The 19003-nt window shown below is 44.2% G+C and overlaps 1 protein-coding gene across 1 annotated transcript in view; it reads right to left on the bottom strand.

Moving 5' to 3' along the window:
* Positions 1–19003, bottom strand: part of LOC311121478 (serine/threonine-protein phosphatase 6 regulatory ankyrin repeat subunit A-like) — a gene marked incomplete at its 5' end in the record, with an annotated part of 55140 nt that overhangs the window by 27468 nt on the left and 8669 nt on the right. Inside the window, 2 exons of the mRNA XM_084195964.1 lie at positions 18174–18374; positions 18502–18603. Of these exons, the coding sequence (XP_084052090.1) occupies positions 18174–18374; positions 18502–18603 (303 nt within the window). The remainder of the gene's footprint in view (positions 1–18173; positions 18375–18501; positions 18604–19003) is intronic.

A 19003-nucleotide genomic window follows, 5' to 3' on the forward strand; every position in this document is an offset into this window, starting at 1 on the left:
GGACAAAGAATGCTGAGTTGCATCCAAAGAACACCATACCTACTGTGAAGCATGGGGGTGGAAACATCATGCTTTGGGGCTGTTTTTCTGCAAAGGGACCAGGACGACTGATCCGTGTAAAGGAAAGAATGAATGGGGCCATGTATCGTGAGATTTTGAGTGAAAACCTCCTTCCATCAGCAAGGGCATTGAAGATGAAACGTGGCTGGGTCTTTCAGCATGACAATGATCCCAAACACACCGCCTGGGCAACGAAGGAGTGGGTTCGTAAGAAGCATTTCAAGGTCCTGGAGTGGCCTAGCCAGTCTCCAGATCTCAACCCCATAGAAAATCTTTGGAGGGAGTTGAAAGTCCGTGTTGCCCAGCGACAGCCCCAAAACATCACTGCTCTAGAGGAGATCTGCATGGAGGAATGGGCCAAAATACCAGCAACAGTGTGTGAAAACCTTGTGAAGACTTACAGAAAACGTTTGACCTGTGTCATTGCCAACAAAGGGTATATAACAAAGTATTGAGAAACTTTTGTTATTGACCAAATACTTATTTTCCACCATAATTTGCAAATAAATTCATTAAAAATCCTACAATGTGATTTTCTGGATTTTTTTTCTAATTTTGTCTGTCATAGTTGACGTGTACCTATGATGAAAATTACAGGCCTCTCTCATCTTTTTAAGTGGGAGAACTTGCACAATTGGTGGCTGACTAAATACTTTTTTTCCCCACTGTACATACATACATATACACATACACATATATATATACATACATATATACACATACACATATATACATACATATACACATACACACACACACACCATTACACATCACTATTATTAAAATACCAGTGGCATTAAAATAAAGGATAGTTGTAAACAAATTAATAAGAATGGCCCAAAAAATAAGTACAAAGCAATCTGCAACCCTGTGTCTGTGTGTGTGCGTGTGTGCGTGCGTGTGAATGAAAGGGTCTGTTTATCCCAGTAGTCTGCATATTAGATGCAGTAGTTGGCGCACCTCTCCAATCTCTGATAGTTCTAGGTGTCTTTTGCCAGAGGTTACCTCAGCATATGTAGGCTGATGATCTGAATGATACATGGTGTGGACTGCATCATGTGGTGTACTTCTCTGAAGGACAGTGTTCTGCCCGACCCTGGAGTAGTGGGCAGTGCTGTGTTGTGATGGGCCAGGTCTAGTAGAGCTGTGTTGTGATGGGCCGGGTCTAGTAGAGCTGTGTTGTGATGGGCCAGGTCTAGTAGAGCTGTGTTGTGATGGGCCGGGTCTAGTAGAGCTGTGTTGTGATGGGCCAGGTCTAGTAGAGCTGTGTTGTGATGGGACGGGTCTGGTCGTGCTGTCCTGAGGCGGGTCTGGTCTGGTAAATCTGTGCTGTGTTGGGCCTGGTCTTGTAGAGCTGTGCTGTAATAAGCCGTGTCTGGCTATTCTCTCTTGGGGATGGTGGGGGTACTGTTGTTTCAGAAGGTGGGGCGGGGGGAGTGGGGGGGGGAGGGGGGGGGGGCTCTGTTGCTGAGGTGATGGGTGTGTGGGTCCCTGCCAAGTGTTGCATCCTTTAGGTCCTTGGCAAAGGTTCTGATACTGTCCTGATCAAGATGTACATTATCGTATAAATGTTCACATGTCAGAGTGGGGTGGTGAGCCGTTGAGCAGTGAGGCACAGTCCACAGTGATCTGTTGATTTATTTTTTCGATCAACTTTCCTGGGAAGTGTGGATGATGACGTTGTCGGGGGTGTCAATCCTGGTCTGACTGAGTAGCTGCATTGCACTCTCAGTTGTAGGACACCAGAACTTATACACCTGGTGTCTAGGGAATAATCTTTCCTGGACTAAGAACTTCCCATTTGAATCAATAAGGATTGCAGTTGTGGGTGACTGTCTGGGTGGAGCAGACTGGGAGACTGGTATTCTGACCTGGGCTGGAGCAGACTGGGAGACTGGTATTCTGACCTGGGCTGGAGCAGACTGGGAGGCTGGTTGGCTGACCTGGGCTGGAGCAGACTGGGTGGCTGGTTGGCTGACCTGGGTTGGAGCAGACTGGTTTGCTGGTTGGCTGACCTGGGTTGGAGCACACTGTGCTGGAGCAGACTGGGAAGCAGGTAGGCTGACCTGGGCTAGAGCAGAGTGGGATGCTGGTTGGCTGATCTGGACTGGAGCAGACTGGTAGGCGGGTGCAGTGTCATCAGGCTGTGTGGTGGAGGCCATGCTGGTCTCAGGTTCTGCTTGTGTTGTACCAGGCTGGTGGACATGTTCTCTAGATGCAGAGGACATATTGACTAGCTGCTGGTTGAGGGTCTCAATGTACCTCTCTCTTTGTTCTAGCTCCTTTCTTGTTGTGCTCAGATGGTCTCTGAGGTCATCATTTGTCTGATTGAACTGTTTCATCTCTTCTTTTAGTTTCTGGACAGTGTCCTCCTCCCTCTCTTTGAATTATATGACCTCTGCTTCAATTAGAGAGAGGGTGTTGTGGAAACATTGCATAGCAGGTGTTCTTGGTGTCGTAGGCATGTCCTTGGCTTTGTCTGCTGCAGGTGAGGTAGGTAGAGGGACACTGAGGGCTTCTTGCTGTGTCACAGAGACCGTTGGGGCCTGCTTTTCTCCATCTCCCTCATTGACTTTTTCCTCAGTTTCTGAGATGAGTTTAGCTTCTGCTTTTAGGGTAGCAAACATATTCTAAAAATCCTGGAGGCTTGAATCATTGCCTTGTATCAATACAGTTCCATTATTATATAAGTTTACTGTTTAATACGTGTTGCTCTTGTCAGCTTCTTCAAAAATGCTGATCTGACATCCTTGGCTGATGCCTCTCTTTTTTGAGAAAGGGAAATTGTTGCAAATAACCCTTTTTCATATGTGCCCTTGTTTGGTATTAAATATTACATTTGCTCTTGTTTTGCAACTGGTAAGATCTGCAAACAGGCATTCATGGTTCTGTTCCATCATCAAACCTTTGAAACTTTTCTTAGCTTTCTCCGTCTGGATGTCTGGTGGGTAAACAATTTCACACAATGTTGCAATAGAAGCGTTGTTTCTTGTATTATTCTCTCTTGTGTCTTTTAGAGGACTGTTTTACTTTGATGTCATTTGTCTTCTGTCCTTATTTTGTCTTATTTTGTCTTTCTTTTCTTCAGTTAACTAGATATTCTTTGTTAGCTAGCTAGCTTCTTCCAGGAGAGTCCCTAGCAACTGCTTAGCAACTGGTAAACAATTCAGCTAGCTAAGATAACTGTACAGTTTTATGAAAAATAGTTACTTTTTCAAAAGCCTTTCTTCTTTGTTTGTTGCTTGTTTTGTCTCTTATTCAGTCTTGCAGTTTTCTTTTGTTTTTTTTCCGATGTACTTCACTCTAAAAACTCATTTTTTCATTAGCTGCTGCTCTATTTGAAATTTTTTGAATAGTATCTCTCTCTCTCTCTCTCTCTCTCTCTCTCTCTCTTGCCATCTCTCTCTCTCTCTCTCTCTCTCTCTCTCTCCTCTCTCTCTCTCTCTCTCTCTCTCTCTCTCTCTCTCTCTCTCTCTCAATCGCCATCTCTCTCTCTCTTTCTCTCTCTCTTTCTCTCTCTCTCTCTCTCGCCATCTCTCTCTCTCTCTCTTTTTCTCTCTCTCTTTTTCTCTCTCTCTCTCTGTCTCTCTCTCCAGTCTCTATCTCTCCAGTCTCTCTCTCTCTCTCTCTCTCTCTCTTGCCATCTCTCTCTCTCTCTCTCTCTCCCTCTCTCTCTCTCTCTCTCTCTCTCTCTCTCTCTCTCTCTCTCTCTCTCTCTCAATCGCCATCTCTCTCTCTCTTTCTCTCTCTCTCTTTCTCTCTCTCTCGCCATCTCTCTCTCTCTCTCTATTTTTCTCTCTCTCTTTTTCTCTCTCTCTCTCTGTCTCTCTCTCCAGTCTCTATCTCTCCAGTCTCTCTCTCTCTCTCTCTCTAGAGACTGGAGAGAGATAGACTGGAGAGAGATAGACTGGAGAGAGAGAGAGTGAGAGAGTGAGAGAGAGAGAGAGAGAGAGAGAGAGAGAGAGAGAGAGAGAGAGAGAGAGAGAGAGAGATACTATCTTACTCAAACTTGATCTTTATCCATAGATTACACATTGATTTTGGATTTTAGATTAATCCATAGATTAAAGTCCATACCAGACAATAGAATGGTTCAAGAGTGCGTCTGTTCATACCGCTAAACTGTTTAATGAGCACTAGGTGGCAGTGTTTCATCGTGTTTGTTTGTAATATAGTGTGTGTTACAGTTTTTTTTTGTTTTATTTCACCTTTATTTAACCAGGTAAGCCAGTTGAGAACAAGTTCTCATTTACAACTGCGACCTGGCCAAGATAAAGCAAAGCAGTGCGATAAAAACAACAACAACACAGAGTTACATATGGGATAAACAAAATGTACAGTCAATAACACAATAGAAAATCTATATACAGTGTGTGCAAATGTAGTAAGTTATGGAGGTAAGGCAATAAATAGGCCATAGTGCAAAATAATTACAATTTAGTATTAACACTGGAGTGATAGATGTGCAGAAGATGATGTCAGTTACTTGTTGCCTGTCCAAAATTGTAATCAGTAACGTAACTTTTGGATTACCCAAACTCAGTAATGTAATCTGATTACTTTCAGTTACATTTTGATTACTGTCCCCTTAAGAGGCATTAGAAGAACACAAAAAGGATCCATCAAACGCATTTGGTGTGTTATCATAGTGGTCTCTGATTGGTGGTCATCATTTGGTGTGTCATCATAGTGGTCTCTGATTGGTGGTCATCATTTGGTGTGTCATCATAGTGGTCTCTGATTGGTGGTCATCATTTGGTGTGTCATCATAGTGGTCTCTGATTGGTGGTCATCATTTGGTGTGTCATCATAGTGGTCTCTGATTGGTGGTCATCATTTGGTGTGTCATCATAGTGGTCTCTGATTGGTGGTCATCATTTGGTGTGTCATCATAGTGGTGTCTGACTGGTGGTCATCATTTGGTGTGTCATCATAGTGGTCTCTGATTGGTGGTCATCATTTGGTGTGTCATCATAGTGGTCTGTGATTGGTGGTCATCATTTGGTGTGTCATTTTAGAGGTCTCTGATTGGTGGTCATCATTTGTTGTGTCATCATAGTGGTCTCTGACTGGTGGTCATCATTTGGTGTGTCATCATAGCCGTCCGTCCGCCCGTCCGTCCGTCCGTCCGCCCGTCCGTGTGTGTGTTTAACACTCTGCACCCTCAGCAGTAAAGTGAAATATTATGACTCCAGTTCTGAGAAGATGAGACTTTGTATCCCAGAGCTGATGTCTTTACAATATCCCTCCTGTCATCTGTCTGACATCACTTTCAATTTCCTTTTCAGTCTTTTTGTAGTGTAGTCCTATTCTATTACCCCAGTGATATCTGAGACGTGCTGAGAGCTAGTCACATAGTAAAGGAGACATACAGTTGAAGTCGGAAGTTGACATACACTTAGGTTGGAGTCATTAAAACTCGTTTTTCAACAACTCCACAAATGTCATGTTAACAAACTATAGTTTTGGCAAGTCGGTTAGGACATCTAATTTGTGCATGACACAAGTAATTTTTCCAACAATTGTTTACAGACTGATTATTTCACTTATAATTCACTGTATCACAATTCCAGTTGGTCAGAAGTTTACATACACTAAGTTGATTGTGCCTTTAAACAGCTTGGAAAATTCCAGAAAATGGCTTTAGACGCTTCTGATAGGCTAATTGACATTGTTTGAGTCAATTGGAGGTGTACCTGTGGATATATTTCCAGGCCTACCTTCAAACTCTGTGCCACTTTGCTTGACATCATGGGAAAATCAAAAGAAATCAGCCAAGACCTCAAAAAAAAAATGTGTAGACGTACACAAGTATGGTTCATCCTTGGGAGCAATTTCCAAACATCTGAAGGTACCACGTTCATCTGTACAAACAATAGTACGTAAGTATAAACACCATGGGACCACGCAGCCGTCATACCGCTCAGGAAGGAGACGCGTTCTGTCTCCTAGAGATGAACGTACTTTGGTGCGAAAAATGCAAATAAATCCCAGAACAACAGTAAAGGACCTTGTGAAGATGCTGGAGGAAACAGGTACAAAAGGTACTGAAAGGTCAATCAGCAAGGAAGAAGGCACTGCTCCAAAACCGCCATAGAAAAGCCAGACTACGGTTTGCAACTGCATATGGGGACAAAGATCGTACTTTTTGGAGAAATGTCCTCTGGTCTGATGAAACAAAAATAGAACTGTTTGGCCATAATGACCATTGTTATGTTTGGAGGAAAAAGGGGGTTGCTTGCAAGTCGAAGATCACCCTCCCAACCGTGAAGCACGGGGGTGGCAGCATCATGCTGTGGGGGTGATTTTCCAAGCTGTTTAAAGGCATCTGGGGAGATGGCGCCGGAGAAGATGGCTGCCGTTTTACAGCCCTCTAACCAATTGTACTATAATGTGTGTTTTTTCGCGTTATTTGTAATTTATTCTGTACATAATGTTTCTGTCATCGTCTCTTATAACCAGAAAGAGCTTCTGGATATCAGGATAGCGATTACTCACCTCATATTGGACGAAGATTTTTTCTTCAACGAGTCGGACGCGAAGGATATCCTACAGACACCCGACAAGGACCAAATCCCCGTCATTCGCAGGAGAAAGAGACGGAGATATCGTGGACGTAGGTCAGGGTGCCTTGTAAGAATCCGACGGCGAGCAAGTAAACTGCCTCTTCAATCAATCCTATTAGCCAATGTTCAATCATTTGAAAATAAATTAGAAGACCTACGATTACGGTTATCCTACCAACGGGACATTAAAAACTGTAATATCTTATGTTTCACCAAGTCGTGGCTGAAGGACGACATGGACAACATACAGCTGACGGGATATACGCTACATCGGCAGGAAAGAGCGGCTGACTCCGGTAAGACAAGGGGTGGCGGTCTGTGTATATTTGTAAACAACAGCTGGTGCACAAAATCAAATACTAAGGAAGTCTTGAGGTTTTGCTTGCAAACGCCATGCTCTATCAACTGAGCTACATCCCTGCCGGCCATTCCCTCCCCTACCCTGGACGACGCTGGGCCAATTGTGCGTCGCCCATGAGTCTCCCGGTCGCGGCCGGCTGCGACAGAGCCTGGATTCATAGAAAGTGTTACAAATGTTCTCCTGTCATCTTATAGGAGATCCATTCATGGATTTAGTTATGGCTTGAGAATGTGACTGGTCTACGGAGTTCTCCTTTATGTCTGTCTTTGTATGTGACAACAACTTTTCTGTATTATGTGTATTTCCACAATCAATAATCATAAACGGTACTTCACTATGAATACTTTTGACTATGTGGTTTGAAGTACTTTACCGTTATCTTGCACATACATGAAGACTACTATAGACAGAAATCAATGCAGTAATGTTTTATTAAATAAAGGCTCTGATTAAAATATAATATTAATAAAATCAGGCATTTGGCTAATTCTTCTTCCCAGAAGCTCCTCTGAATGGTTTGGAGATGGCTCTGGAGAGAGCGTGTAACACCCTGACTATGAGTGGGCGTTTACGGGACTGGGACTCCTGGGGAGCAGGGGCCGGTGTGGTTGTCAGGTCCTCCTTGGGAGGGGAAGTGGATGGAACCTCTGGAACCTCACACTCAGCATCTGTCATAAGAACATTTCATAATCAGAAAATGAATGTGTGTGTTTGTGTCTGTCCGTCTGCCTGCCTGTCCGTCTGCCTGCCTGCCTGCCTGCCTGCCTGCCTGCCTGCCTGCCTGCCTGCCTGCCTGTCTGTCTGTCTGTCTGCCTGCCCGTCCGTCTGCCTGTATCTGTTGTCACTGTTTTAACAAGCTTGTCATAGGGTGATACATCAATATGACATTATCGATGCTTATCACTTACCCTGAGAAATATGAGTCTCTCTGAGACGTTTGGTAGGCAGTGCATCCTGTTTAGGGTGGCTCTTCGGTTCCCCTTTTGTCTTGAACAGCTGTTGACAAAACACATCAGGACAACTGAGCCTGTGTAAAATACAGAGTGTGCATCCCAAAAGGCACCCTATTCGCTACATAAGGCACTACTTTTGAAAAGGGCCCATAGAGCGCTGGTAAAAAGTAGTGCACTATATAGGGAATAGGGTGCCATTTGGGACATAGCCATTGACTCTCTCCCATGTGTATTAGGATTGCATTACAGCGTCCTCACTCAACCTCCTAAAGACAATGACAACAGTATTGTTCTAATGCTGAGAGACAATAGGGGTGTAGTGAATCTGTAGGGTAAATTTCAGCCCTGCCTTACAGAGGTAATCTCAAAACACAGAGCACCCTACCTTAATCATGATCTTTGGAAACTTATGCATTTTCGGTAGGAAACGCCACTTCCTGTTACGCAGACGCGTAATGGACTGCGTTGTAGCCCTGATTGTCCCTGATCCCTGGGTTAGCGTCGTTTCACAGCAAATATTCCAGACACCTAGAGGTCAGAGGTCAAGAGTTCACTAATCATTATACCAACATCAAGACAGACAGATAAGCAAGCAGAGACACTTTCCCAAAGGAGACGTGGCCAAGCTTTCACACTGCAGATTTTAACACTAGTATGTATTCAAACACGACCAACAACATACTCTAGACTACAATGAAATGTGAAAGGTCATGGCACCACAACATACTCTCCAGACTACAGTGAAATGTGAAAGGTCATGGCACCACAACATACTCTCCAGACTACAATGAAATGTGAAAGGTCATGGCACCACAACATACTCTCCAGACTACAGTGAAATGTGAAAGGTCATGGCACCACAACACACACAACAGTAAGAGAGGTGTGAGACGTACTTTCCGTCTGTGTCGGAGGCAGCAGCGTAGTGGAGCGGGGTGCAACCCCTTTTATCCAGATCGTTCACACTGGCCCCAGACCCCACCAAGGCAAACAGACACTGGTAGTTACAATTGGCTGCCGCATAATGCAGAGGACTCCTAGAAGAACGCACAGAAACCATTCAACATCAACAACAGAAACAGCTTATTGGAGCTGTAAAACATTTACATTTTACATTTAGCAGACACTCTTATCCAGTGCGACTTACAGGAGCAATTAGGGTTAAGTGCCTTTCTGCAGGGCACATAGATTTTTCACCTAGTCGGCTAGGAGATTCGAACCAGCAACCTTTCGGTTACTGACCCAACGCTCTTAAACGCTAGGCTACCTGCCGCCCAATCTTCCCCATAATAATTCCTATATGCCCCTATACTATATTCCCCATTATCATAAAGATCACATATGAAAGTTATTTGATGCCACAGACAGACCTTCCGAAGCTGTCCTTTCTGTTGAAGTCTGCCCCTGTGTTGAGCAGCAGATTCAGACAGTCCAGGTTCCTGGTAACAAGATATCAAGTTCAGAAAGGCTCTCGTACATCTGAGCTATCAGGTGGATGGTAACAAGATATCAAGTTCAGAAAGGCTCTCGTACATCTGAGCTATCAGGTGGATGGTAACAAGATATCAAGTTCAGAAAGGCTATCGTACATCTGAGCTATCAGGTGGATGGTAACAAGATATCAAGTTCAGAAAGGCTCTCGTACATCTGAGCTATCAGGTGGATGGTAACAAGATATCAAGTTCAGAAAGGCTCTCGTACATCTGAGCTATCAGGTGGATGGTAACAAGATATCAAGTTCAGAAAGGCTCTCGTACATCTGAGCTATCAGGTGGATGGTAACAAGATATCTAGTTCAGAAAGGCTCTCGTACATCTGAGCTATCAGGTGGATGGTAACAAGATATCAAGTTCAGAAAGGCTCTCGTTCATCTGAGCTATCAGGTGGACGGTAACAAGATATCAAGTTCAGAAAGGCTCTCGTTCATCTGAGCTATCAGGTGGATGGTAAAAAGATATCAAGTTCAGAAAGGCTCTCGTACATCTGAGCTATCAGGTGGATGGTAACAAGATATCAAGCTCAGAAAGGCTCTCGTACATCTGAGCTATCAGGTGGATGGTAACAAGATATCAAGTCTAGAAAGGCTCTCGTACATCTGAGCTATCAGGTGGATGGTAACAAGATATCAAGTTCAGAAAGGCTATCGTACATCTGAGCTATCAGGTGGATGGTAACAAGATATCAAGTTCAGAAAGGCTCTCGTACATCTGAGCTATCAGGTGGATGGTAACAAGATATCAAGTTCAGAAAGGCTCTCGTACATCTGAGCTATCAGGTGGATGGTAACAAGATATCAAGTTCAGAAAGGCTCTCGTTCATCTGAGCTATCAGGTGGACGGTAACAAGATATCAAGTTCAGAAAGGCTCTCGTTCATCTGAGCTATCAGGTGGATGGTAAAAAGATATCAAGTTCAGAAAGGCTCTCGTACATCTGAGCTATCAGGTGGATGGTAACAAGATATCAAGTTCAGAAAGGCTCTCGTTCATCTGAGCTATCAGGTGGATGGTAACAATGAGAACCTGAAAGAAAAGAGAAACCCGTACACTGCTCTTGCTAGTATCACTGTTTTTATAATGCTACTAAAAGCAATAATAAAAAGTGATACTAGCAAGAGCAGTTTGCAGGCTTCTCTTTCAAGAAGATATAAAGACAATTTAGACCAGAGCTCAAGTCAATACCACCATGGCATGGAACCACATTATACAGAAATGATACCGCACTAATGATCTATACGATTTTTTAAATAACTCTAAACAATACTGCTAAACCATGTGAAATGTAAGAGTGTGAATATGTGTTTGTTCTTTCTGGTGGCTTTCCAGTTCATGAACTAAATATTCCTTGGTGTAAAGCCTGGACCAGTCCACTCACCCTCCAGCTGCTGCAGCATGTAAACAGGTCCTTCCAAAGTCGTCAGGGGTGTCTATATCAAAGCCTGATGAGAGGAGCTTCCGACAGCAGTCAGAGAACCCACTGAGAGCAGCCAGGTGGAGGGGGAACATCCCATGGACGCCTCGCCTGCAACACATTTTTACATTTTAGACTTTAAGCAGACACTCTTATCCAGAGCGACTTACAGTTCATTCAGCTAAGATTGGAAACAGCACCACATCACAGTCCTCATTAAACCCCACAGCAGATCAACACATCAGCATGCTGCAATGCCCTGTCTATCAACCCCCCACACACCACAATGTGTTGAGCATAGTCTCCAAGCGGCTATTCGGTCAATGACAGAATTGCAGATGCATGTTGCATTATTGCTGGAAACTGTGTGTGTTCTCACTTGGCTGTGTCAGCTCCGTTCGTGATGAGTGTATTGATGAGTAACTCGTGGCCGTAGCGAGCAGAGATGTGCAGGGGTGTGTTTCCATTCTTATCTTCACAGTCGATCTCAGCACCTACAGAACACACACACACACACACACACGTCAACCACTTGACCCAAGAGGCATCATGAAGCATTATGTTCAACCACATTGCAAGTAACATTGCTCTGTGCCAGTGAATCATGGTTTGAAGACTAAAGACAATGCTGAAGAGCCTACTGGTTCATATATATTCAGTTGAGAGCATTCACAGCGACTCACCATTCTGGATGATGGCTTGAGATCTGGAGAAGCGTCCGTGGATGGCCGTCATGTGGAGGGGGGTCTTTCCATCTTTACTCTGCAGATAGAAAGACAAAGATGGTTCACACGGCAGTCTGTGCTGCTGACCACAGGCAAAATCAAACACGTATTGGAGGAGCGCTTGATTGCATTTAGTTTGCATTGTTAGGCCTATTCCATTGGTATTTGAATGTAGACCAGGGCCAAATACTAAGCCATGTGCTGCGTCAGTGTGTGCGTCCCAAATGGCACCCTATTCTCTTCATAGTGAACTACTTTTTGAACCAAAGTAGTGTACTTATAAAGGGAACAGGGTGCCATTTGGGACACAGGCAGTGCCACCACGGCTCCTTGCTCTATGGGCCCCTGGTCAAAAGTAGTGCACTACATAGGGAATAGGGTGTTATTTAGTTCAGACACAGTGTTGGTCATCCGGTCTCCTCACCTTGATGTTGACGAGGGCCCCGTTGCCCACCAGCAGCTCCAAGCAGAGCGCCCCATGGCGCAAGGCGGCCGTGAAGTGGAGTGGGGCGAAACCCTTCTCGTTCACCTGGTTCACGTTGGCGCCGCACTCGATCAGCTCATTCACCACCACGTCCTGCCCGTTGTAGCATGCCACGTGGAGGGGGGTGTTACCGTAACCATTGGGCTCATTTATCTGGAGGGAGCAAGGGAGGGAAAAGAGTGGAGAGAGAGAGGGGGGGGGGGGAAACAAAACAATACATTCCTGATCAGGTCACTTGGTTCTGAAAACCCCCTGGCCCAAAACACTGGCTCCAAACTCCATCTCTTCATTACTTGAAAGGAAATCATTCGCCAACCCACTAGAGCTCTGTATTTTCATTGAGTTGTAATTGAACAGTGACTACACATTTGAATGCGTGTTGACTCACATCCACTCCAAGGTCCAGGAGGTACTTGACCACACTGATCATTCCACTGGAGGCTGCAGAGTGGAGAGGGGTGTAGGCCTTCTTGTCTTTACAGGACACCTCTGATCCATGAGAGGCCAGAAGTTTCACCACCTCAATGTGCCCTATGGTAGAGAGAGAGGGGGAGGGATAAATAGAGAGAGAGAGAGAGAGAGAGAGAGAGAGAGAGAGAGAGAGAGAGAGAGAGAGAGAGAGAGAGAGAGAGAGAGAGAGAGAGAGAGAGAGAGAGAGAGAGAGAGAGAGAGAGAGAGAGAGAGAGAGAGAGAGAAGGGGAGGGAGATAGTAAGGGGGTTAAGAGAGAAACAGAGATACAAACACAGAGAGATAGGCAGAGAGAGGGAGAGATAGATTAGTTTACAGTGGTACACAGCACCATAAGCAACACCTACATCATGTTAGTACAACTGAAAACATCTAATCAACCTACTAAGTACATGATTCTGACATAATAACACACTAGACGTGGCTCATACAGCTGAGCTGTGAGACTAACACACAGTCCATTCATTCATTCATTCATTGGTATAAAGGACATTAGTCAGAATGTAAATGATGTGGTAAACTCATCACCCATGTAAGCAGCCCAGTGGATTGCTCGGCGATCCTTCTTGTCAAAGGCATTAATGTTGGCTCCTCTGGAGAGAAGCAGCCTCACCATCTAACAGGGAGAGGAGAGCGAAACAAAACACAGGTTGAGGAAAACTAAACAGCAAAATCCGCTAAATCTGGCTTCAAAGCCTCCCCTTTAAAAAATATATTTTGTATTCACAATGAATGAAAGATAACATGTAAAGACATGGTACATTTCTCCCCTTTTAGTCCCCCTTTGACCTCCCCCTCTCCCCAGAATGCCTCCAAACACATTTAAAAAGAAAGGGAAAGTAATTGACTTACATGTCAGAAAACAAAACAAAAGTATACAACAACGTTACTTCAAGCAAAAATGTAATAGCCTAACAATTTCAGGTGATTAAGTGATTTTATAGGCCTATATAGCAGTAATCTCAAGGTGGGGCCAAGAGTACAAATTTGGAGGAAGTGTTTGGAGCTGTTCAAAATAGGATATCATCGGGTCCCAGGAGGAATAAAATGAGTTGGTTGACCCTCGAATGGTAACTTCATTTTTTCTCATTTTAGGAACAGCTTCAGATCTTCGAGCCAAAGAGAGGCTAAGGGAGGATTGATAGATTTCCAATCCAATAAAATCCTTCTGCGGGCTAACAGGGAGGCAAAGGCAATGGCATCTAGCTGTCTATTGGTCAGAGAAGGATTGTTGTTTGGTACTCCAAAAATAGCAATTTCTGCACTAGGCTGCAACTTTATATCAAATGCTTCAGAAAGGGTTTTAAATAGTGGACAAATAATCTGCCAGACGGGGACAGGACCAGAACATGTGGGTCAAGTCCACCAAGGAGCTTTTACACCTGTCACATGTACCATCAATATTTGGGTAGAATTTGGACAATCTGGCCTTACTGAAATGGATACGGTAAAGTACCTTAAACCGTATAAGGCTGAGCCGGGCACAAGAGGAGCTTCCATTTACCCTCAGTAAGGCATTTCACACTCAGATCGGATTTTATTCAAAGCCTCCTCTGAACAAACTCAAGCATACAACTAGGGCTGTGATGGTCATGGAACTTCAGGTGTCGGTGATTGGCGTGTCTTATGTACGTGGTCATCGACAAAACTGACAGCTGACAGGGGGGCGGGACGGACATTAGCAAAGGAAAACATTAGCGCGTTTAGGCCAGTCTTGCTCTCAATTTTGGGGAAGCTAATTTTCTCCATGAAAAATATCAAGCATTCCATGCATCATCACATTTGCAAACATATTTTTGTTTTGTTTTTTGTTTTCACCTTTATTTAACCAGGTAAGCCAGTTGAGAACAAGTTCTCATTTACAACTGCGACCTGGCCAAGATAAAGCAAAGCAGTGCGATAAAAACAACACAGAGTTACATATGGGGTAAAAAAACATAAAGTCAAAAATACAACAGAAAATATATATACAGTGTGTGCAAATGTAGCAAGTTATGGAGGTAAGGCAATAAATAGGCTATAGTGCAAAATAATTACAATAGTATTAACACTGGAATGCTAGATGTGCAAGAGATTATGTGCAAATAGAGATACCGGGGTGCAAAAGAGCAAAATAAATAACAATATAGGGATGAGGTAGTTGGGTGGCCTAATTTCAGATGGGCTGTGTACAGGTGCAGTGATCGGTAAGGTGCTCTGACAACTGATGCTTAAAGTTAGTGAGGGAGATAAGAGTCTCCAGCTTCAGAGATTTTTGCAATTCGTTCCAGTCATTGGCAGCAGAGAACTGGAAGGAATGGCGGCCAAAGGAGGTGTTGGCTTTGGGAATGACCAGTGAGATATACCTGCTGGAGCGCAGACTACGGGTGGGTGCTGCTATGGTGACCAATGAGCTAAGATAAGGCAGGGATTTGCCTAGCAGTGATTTATAGATGGCCTGGAGCCAGTGGGTTTGACGACGAACATGTAGTGAGGACCAGCCAACAAGAGCGTACAGGTCACAGTGGTGGGTAGTGTATGGGGCTTTGGAGACAAAACGGATGGCACTGTGATAGACTACATCCAGTTTGCTGAGTAGAGTGTTGGAGGCTATTTTGTAAATGACATCGCCGAAGTCAAGGATCGGTAGGATAGTCCGTTTTACGAGGGCATGTTTGGCAGCATGAGTGAAGGAGGCTTTGTTGCGAAATAGGAAGCCGATTCTAGATTTAACTTTGGATTGGAGATTCTTTATGTGAGTCTGGAAGGAGAGTTTACAGTCTAACCAGACACCTAGGTATTTGTAGTTGTCCACATACTCTAGGTCAGACCCGTCGAGAGTGGTGATTCTAGTCGGGTGGGCGGCTGCCAGCAGCGTTCGATTGAAAAGCATACATTTAGTTTTACTAGTGTTTAAGAGCAGTTGGAGGCTACTGAAGGAGTGTTGTATGGCATTGAAGCTCGTTTGGAGGTTTGTTAACACAGTGTCCAATGAAGGGCCAGAAGTATACAAAATGGTGTCGTCTGCGTAGAGGTGGATCTGAGAGTCACCAGCAGCAAGAGCGACATCATTGATATACAAGGAGAAAAGTGTCGGCCCAAGAATTGAACCCTGTGGCACCCCCATAGAGACTGCCATAGGTCCAGACAACAGGCCCTCCGATTTGACACACTGAACTCTATCTGAGAAGTAGTTGGTGAACCAGGCGAGGCAGTCATTTGAGAAACCAAGGCTATTTAGTCTGCCAATAAGAATGCGGTGGTTGACAGAGTCGAAAGCCTTGGCCAGGTCGATGAAGACGGCTGCACAGTACTGTCTATTATCAATCGCGGTTATAATATCGTTTAGGACCTTGAGCGTGGCTGAAGTGCACCCATGACCAGCTCGGAACTTATGTAAAATAGCTGACTATTCCTAATGTGATTAGTAAATTGGATAGTCATAATTTAGGCTAATAATATAACTCAATCACAGGCTGTTCAATGCAGCGGGTGGTGGAGTAGGTTTCTTTTCACTGGAAAAATTTGGCCTTTTATTATTTTAAAATCACGCAATTCTACTACACTTTATATGACTAGAGAGATTAGCAGAATATTTTTCAACACGACTTTCAAGTGGCACTGACCCAGTGATAAAGACAGTGAATATGCACACTCACCAGGGATATAGCCGATGCCAATGATACTGTTCCCTCAATTAAGTTGAGGATTTTGATCATTAAAAAGACATTAGTATTTTCATCTTCTTCTCTTTGAAGCAATAAGCCAATTGCTTTCCAAACTGTTTTCCCTCCATTGTATTTTGAAAAATTGCGATATGCCTGGTTGAGCCTCTCTTTCACTGACATTCACAACTCAACAGTCATCTATTTGGAAGCCTATTCGCCGCACCCGCTGCCTTCCGACAGGCTACGCGATTTAAAACAATCCAGAAGAAGCTAATGATCATGCTTTCTGGTATAGTATACACACGTAACATGTAGGATTCCCAGAATATGTTCTATATTCTCATTATTAACTCATTATAATCAGTGGTTTAATTAGAGTATGATTGGCTAAATAAAACAATGGGCCTATGGTAATGCAACATTAAGTGATTCAAGGAAACTAGCCTATTTTGTTTGTTTATTTGCTCGGGCATCTGAATTACAATTATTCATGAACAATCATTTTGCATAGCTTATTCTTTTAATATTGAATAGCCTATAAATGGTTATTACAGCTTAGTTATTAAAACTTAATTTCTCACAAGAATGAGGTTGTGAATTGGGAGGTTCAGCTCGGTCTGGGCCTTACTAGGTCCCCCTGTTAAATCGCCAGCTCTGCTAAAAAGTGCCCACCAGAGTTCTACATAGGCCTAGAACACGGCCTGTGCTCTAGCTTCACATTGATGGTGACAGCGAGATGGAGATTGTGGCCAAAGCAATTTAGCCAAGGCCAGTTCAGTTGCCTCACTTCAGCCACAATGTTGGCCCTGTTGTCTGTGGCGATACAGGACATTAGATTTTCATCAAGGGCCCAGTCAAGGAATTCCGAACGCAGGGCTTCGGAGAGTTTGTCGGCTGTGTGGTATTCCGGAATGTAGGTTGTTTCCAAACAGTTGGATTTCAGTGTCCAGTCTTTCGTCAGATAGTGCACTGTTAGGTTCATGTAAGGAGTCATATTTACACTTGACCACATGTCCGTATTCAGTGCAAAAATAAACAAATCTACGTCCTTTAGCTCTGTCTGAACCTCCCCCTTCACCTTGTTGAACAAGGTAGGGACCGCTGTTTGAGACAAATACTTTCTCCCCGGTAACTCGTATAGTCTGTCAAATTTCCAGAGCATTTATTTGAAGGCGGGTTTCTCCACCGTTCGTAAAGGCACCATTCCTATGACTAAATAACGAGTTCCAGTGTCTGGCAGTGCTCGCCACTTATCGGTGTCCCGTTTGTGGTGCTGGAATTCTTAGTAGGTAGCCTATGGGTTTGGCGCATATTCTGCAAACAGGCTGGCCAAGTCATCTGGTTCTCCATCGTCATTAGGTGTGAAACTGAAATGTGCCCAAACAGGTTGTTATGGGGTTTTTTTTGCAATGAGAGCCATCTTTTTCACCTCACTCCTCTGATCTACTGTAACAATGAAAAAGGTCAGAGGTGAAGGTCAGAGGTCAGAGGCTACCCACCCACCCCCAGCCTGTAGGCTATAGATCTAGAGGTACTATAGTTACCCCCGGTCCCCACTTTTCACCTTACCCCCCCTCTTCAATTAACCTGAATTGACCTTCAAAGATTCTCTCCTATTCGCACATAGAGCAGATTTGGTGATTGCGGTGCATCAAAAGATAGTCCATCTATTAAACTGTCTATATCTCCTCCAACTAAGTCAGCAAAACAATACCATATAATCAAGAGTTAACACTCCCGCTATGGATAAAGTATATCTACATTAAAATAAAAGGTGATAAAACATTTTATGGAGAGAAAATCATACTTGGTTTTGACGGTTATTTTATTTTCATGGCGTTCTTCATCCAAAACCGTCAATGTCACGGTTATCCAATTACCGTCACAGCCCTACATTCAACCAATATAAGTAATCGGATGCACAGTAAGCTCAACGTGGGGATAGGACAGGTATAAAGTGTAGACTACAGTGTGTAATCATGTCCATGCTAATTGCTAACCTCCTGGTGTCCACTGAAGGCTGCATGGTGCAGCGCCGTGCGCCCGGCCCGGTCTGACACGTTCACGTTGCTGAGGAGAGGGACCAGGGCCTCGGCACAGCGGACTGCCTTATTGGCCGCAGCGATGTGGAGCGGCGTTTGCCAGTTCTTGTCCCTGGCGTTCACGTCAGTAGAGTGTTTCAATAACACCTGGACAGCCTCCTACAGGAACACAGTTCAAATCATGTTCAACTTTGTTTAAAGTGCATTTAAAAATCACAACACACTTAACAGTCAAACACATATGCACAGGAGTGTGTGTGAGGGCTGACAGTATCAGTACACGTACCTCACTGCAGGAAGCCACGGCCCGGTGCAGAGGAGTGAGCCACTTGTTGTCTTTGGCATTTACTCTGGCTCCTGGGACACAGACAGAAAAACAGGTGACAGACTGACAGGGGGACAGACCGACAGGGGACAGACCGACAGGGGACAGACCGACAGGGGGACAGACCGACAGGGGACACATTCAGTGCCTAACAACACACTATACAATACAAGTAAAATGATATACAACATAATTCTGACAAAATAAATGACATACCTGTACACGAAGAGACAACACACAATAGTTTAGCCCTTGGTGCAGCCACAGCTCTCGGGCACCTGCGTGAGCACATAGAAACTCACTGTCTAATCAGAGACTTCAACACATTAGTTCCCACAATGAGTTAATCAACCTGCCCATCAACAATAAGCACTGGGACTACATAACAGAAGCCATAAAGTTGAATTTTTAAGTCACATGCCCACTGGGCTAGTTTGTTCCCACCACAACCCACCAGGATGAT

Source organism: Coregonus lavaretus, assembly GCF_964263955.1.
Source record: "Coregonus lavaretus genome assembly, contig: HAP1_SCAFFOLD_341, whole genome shotgun sequence".
NCBI lineage: Eukaryota > Metazoa > Chordata > Actinopteri > Salmoniformes > Salmonidae > Coregonus > Coregonus lavaretus.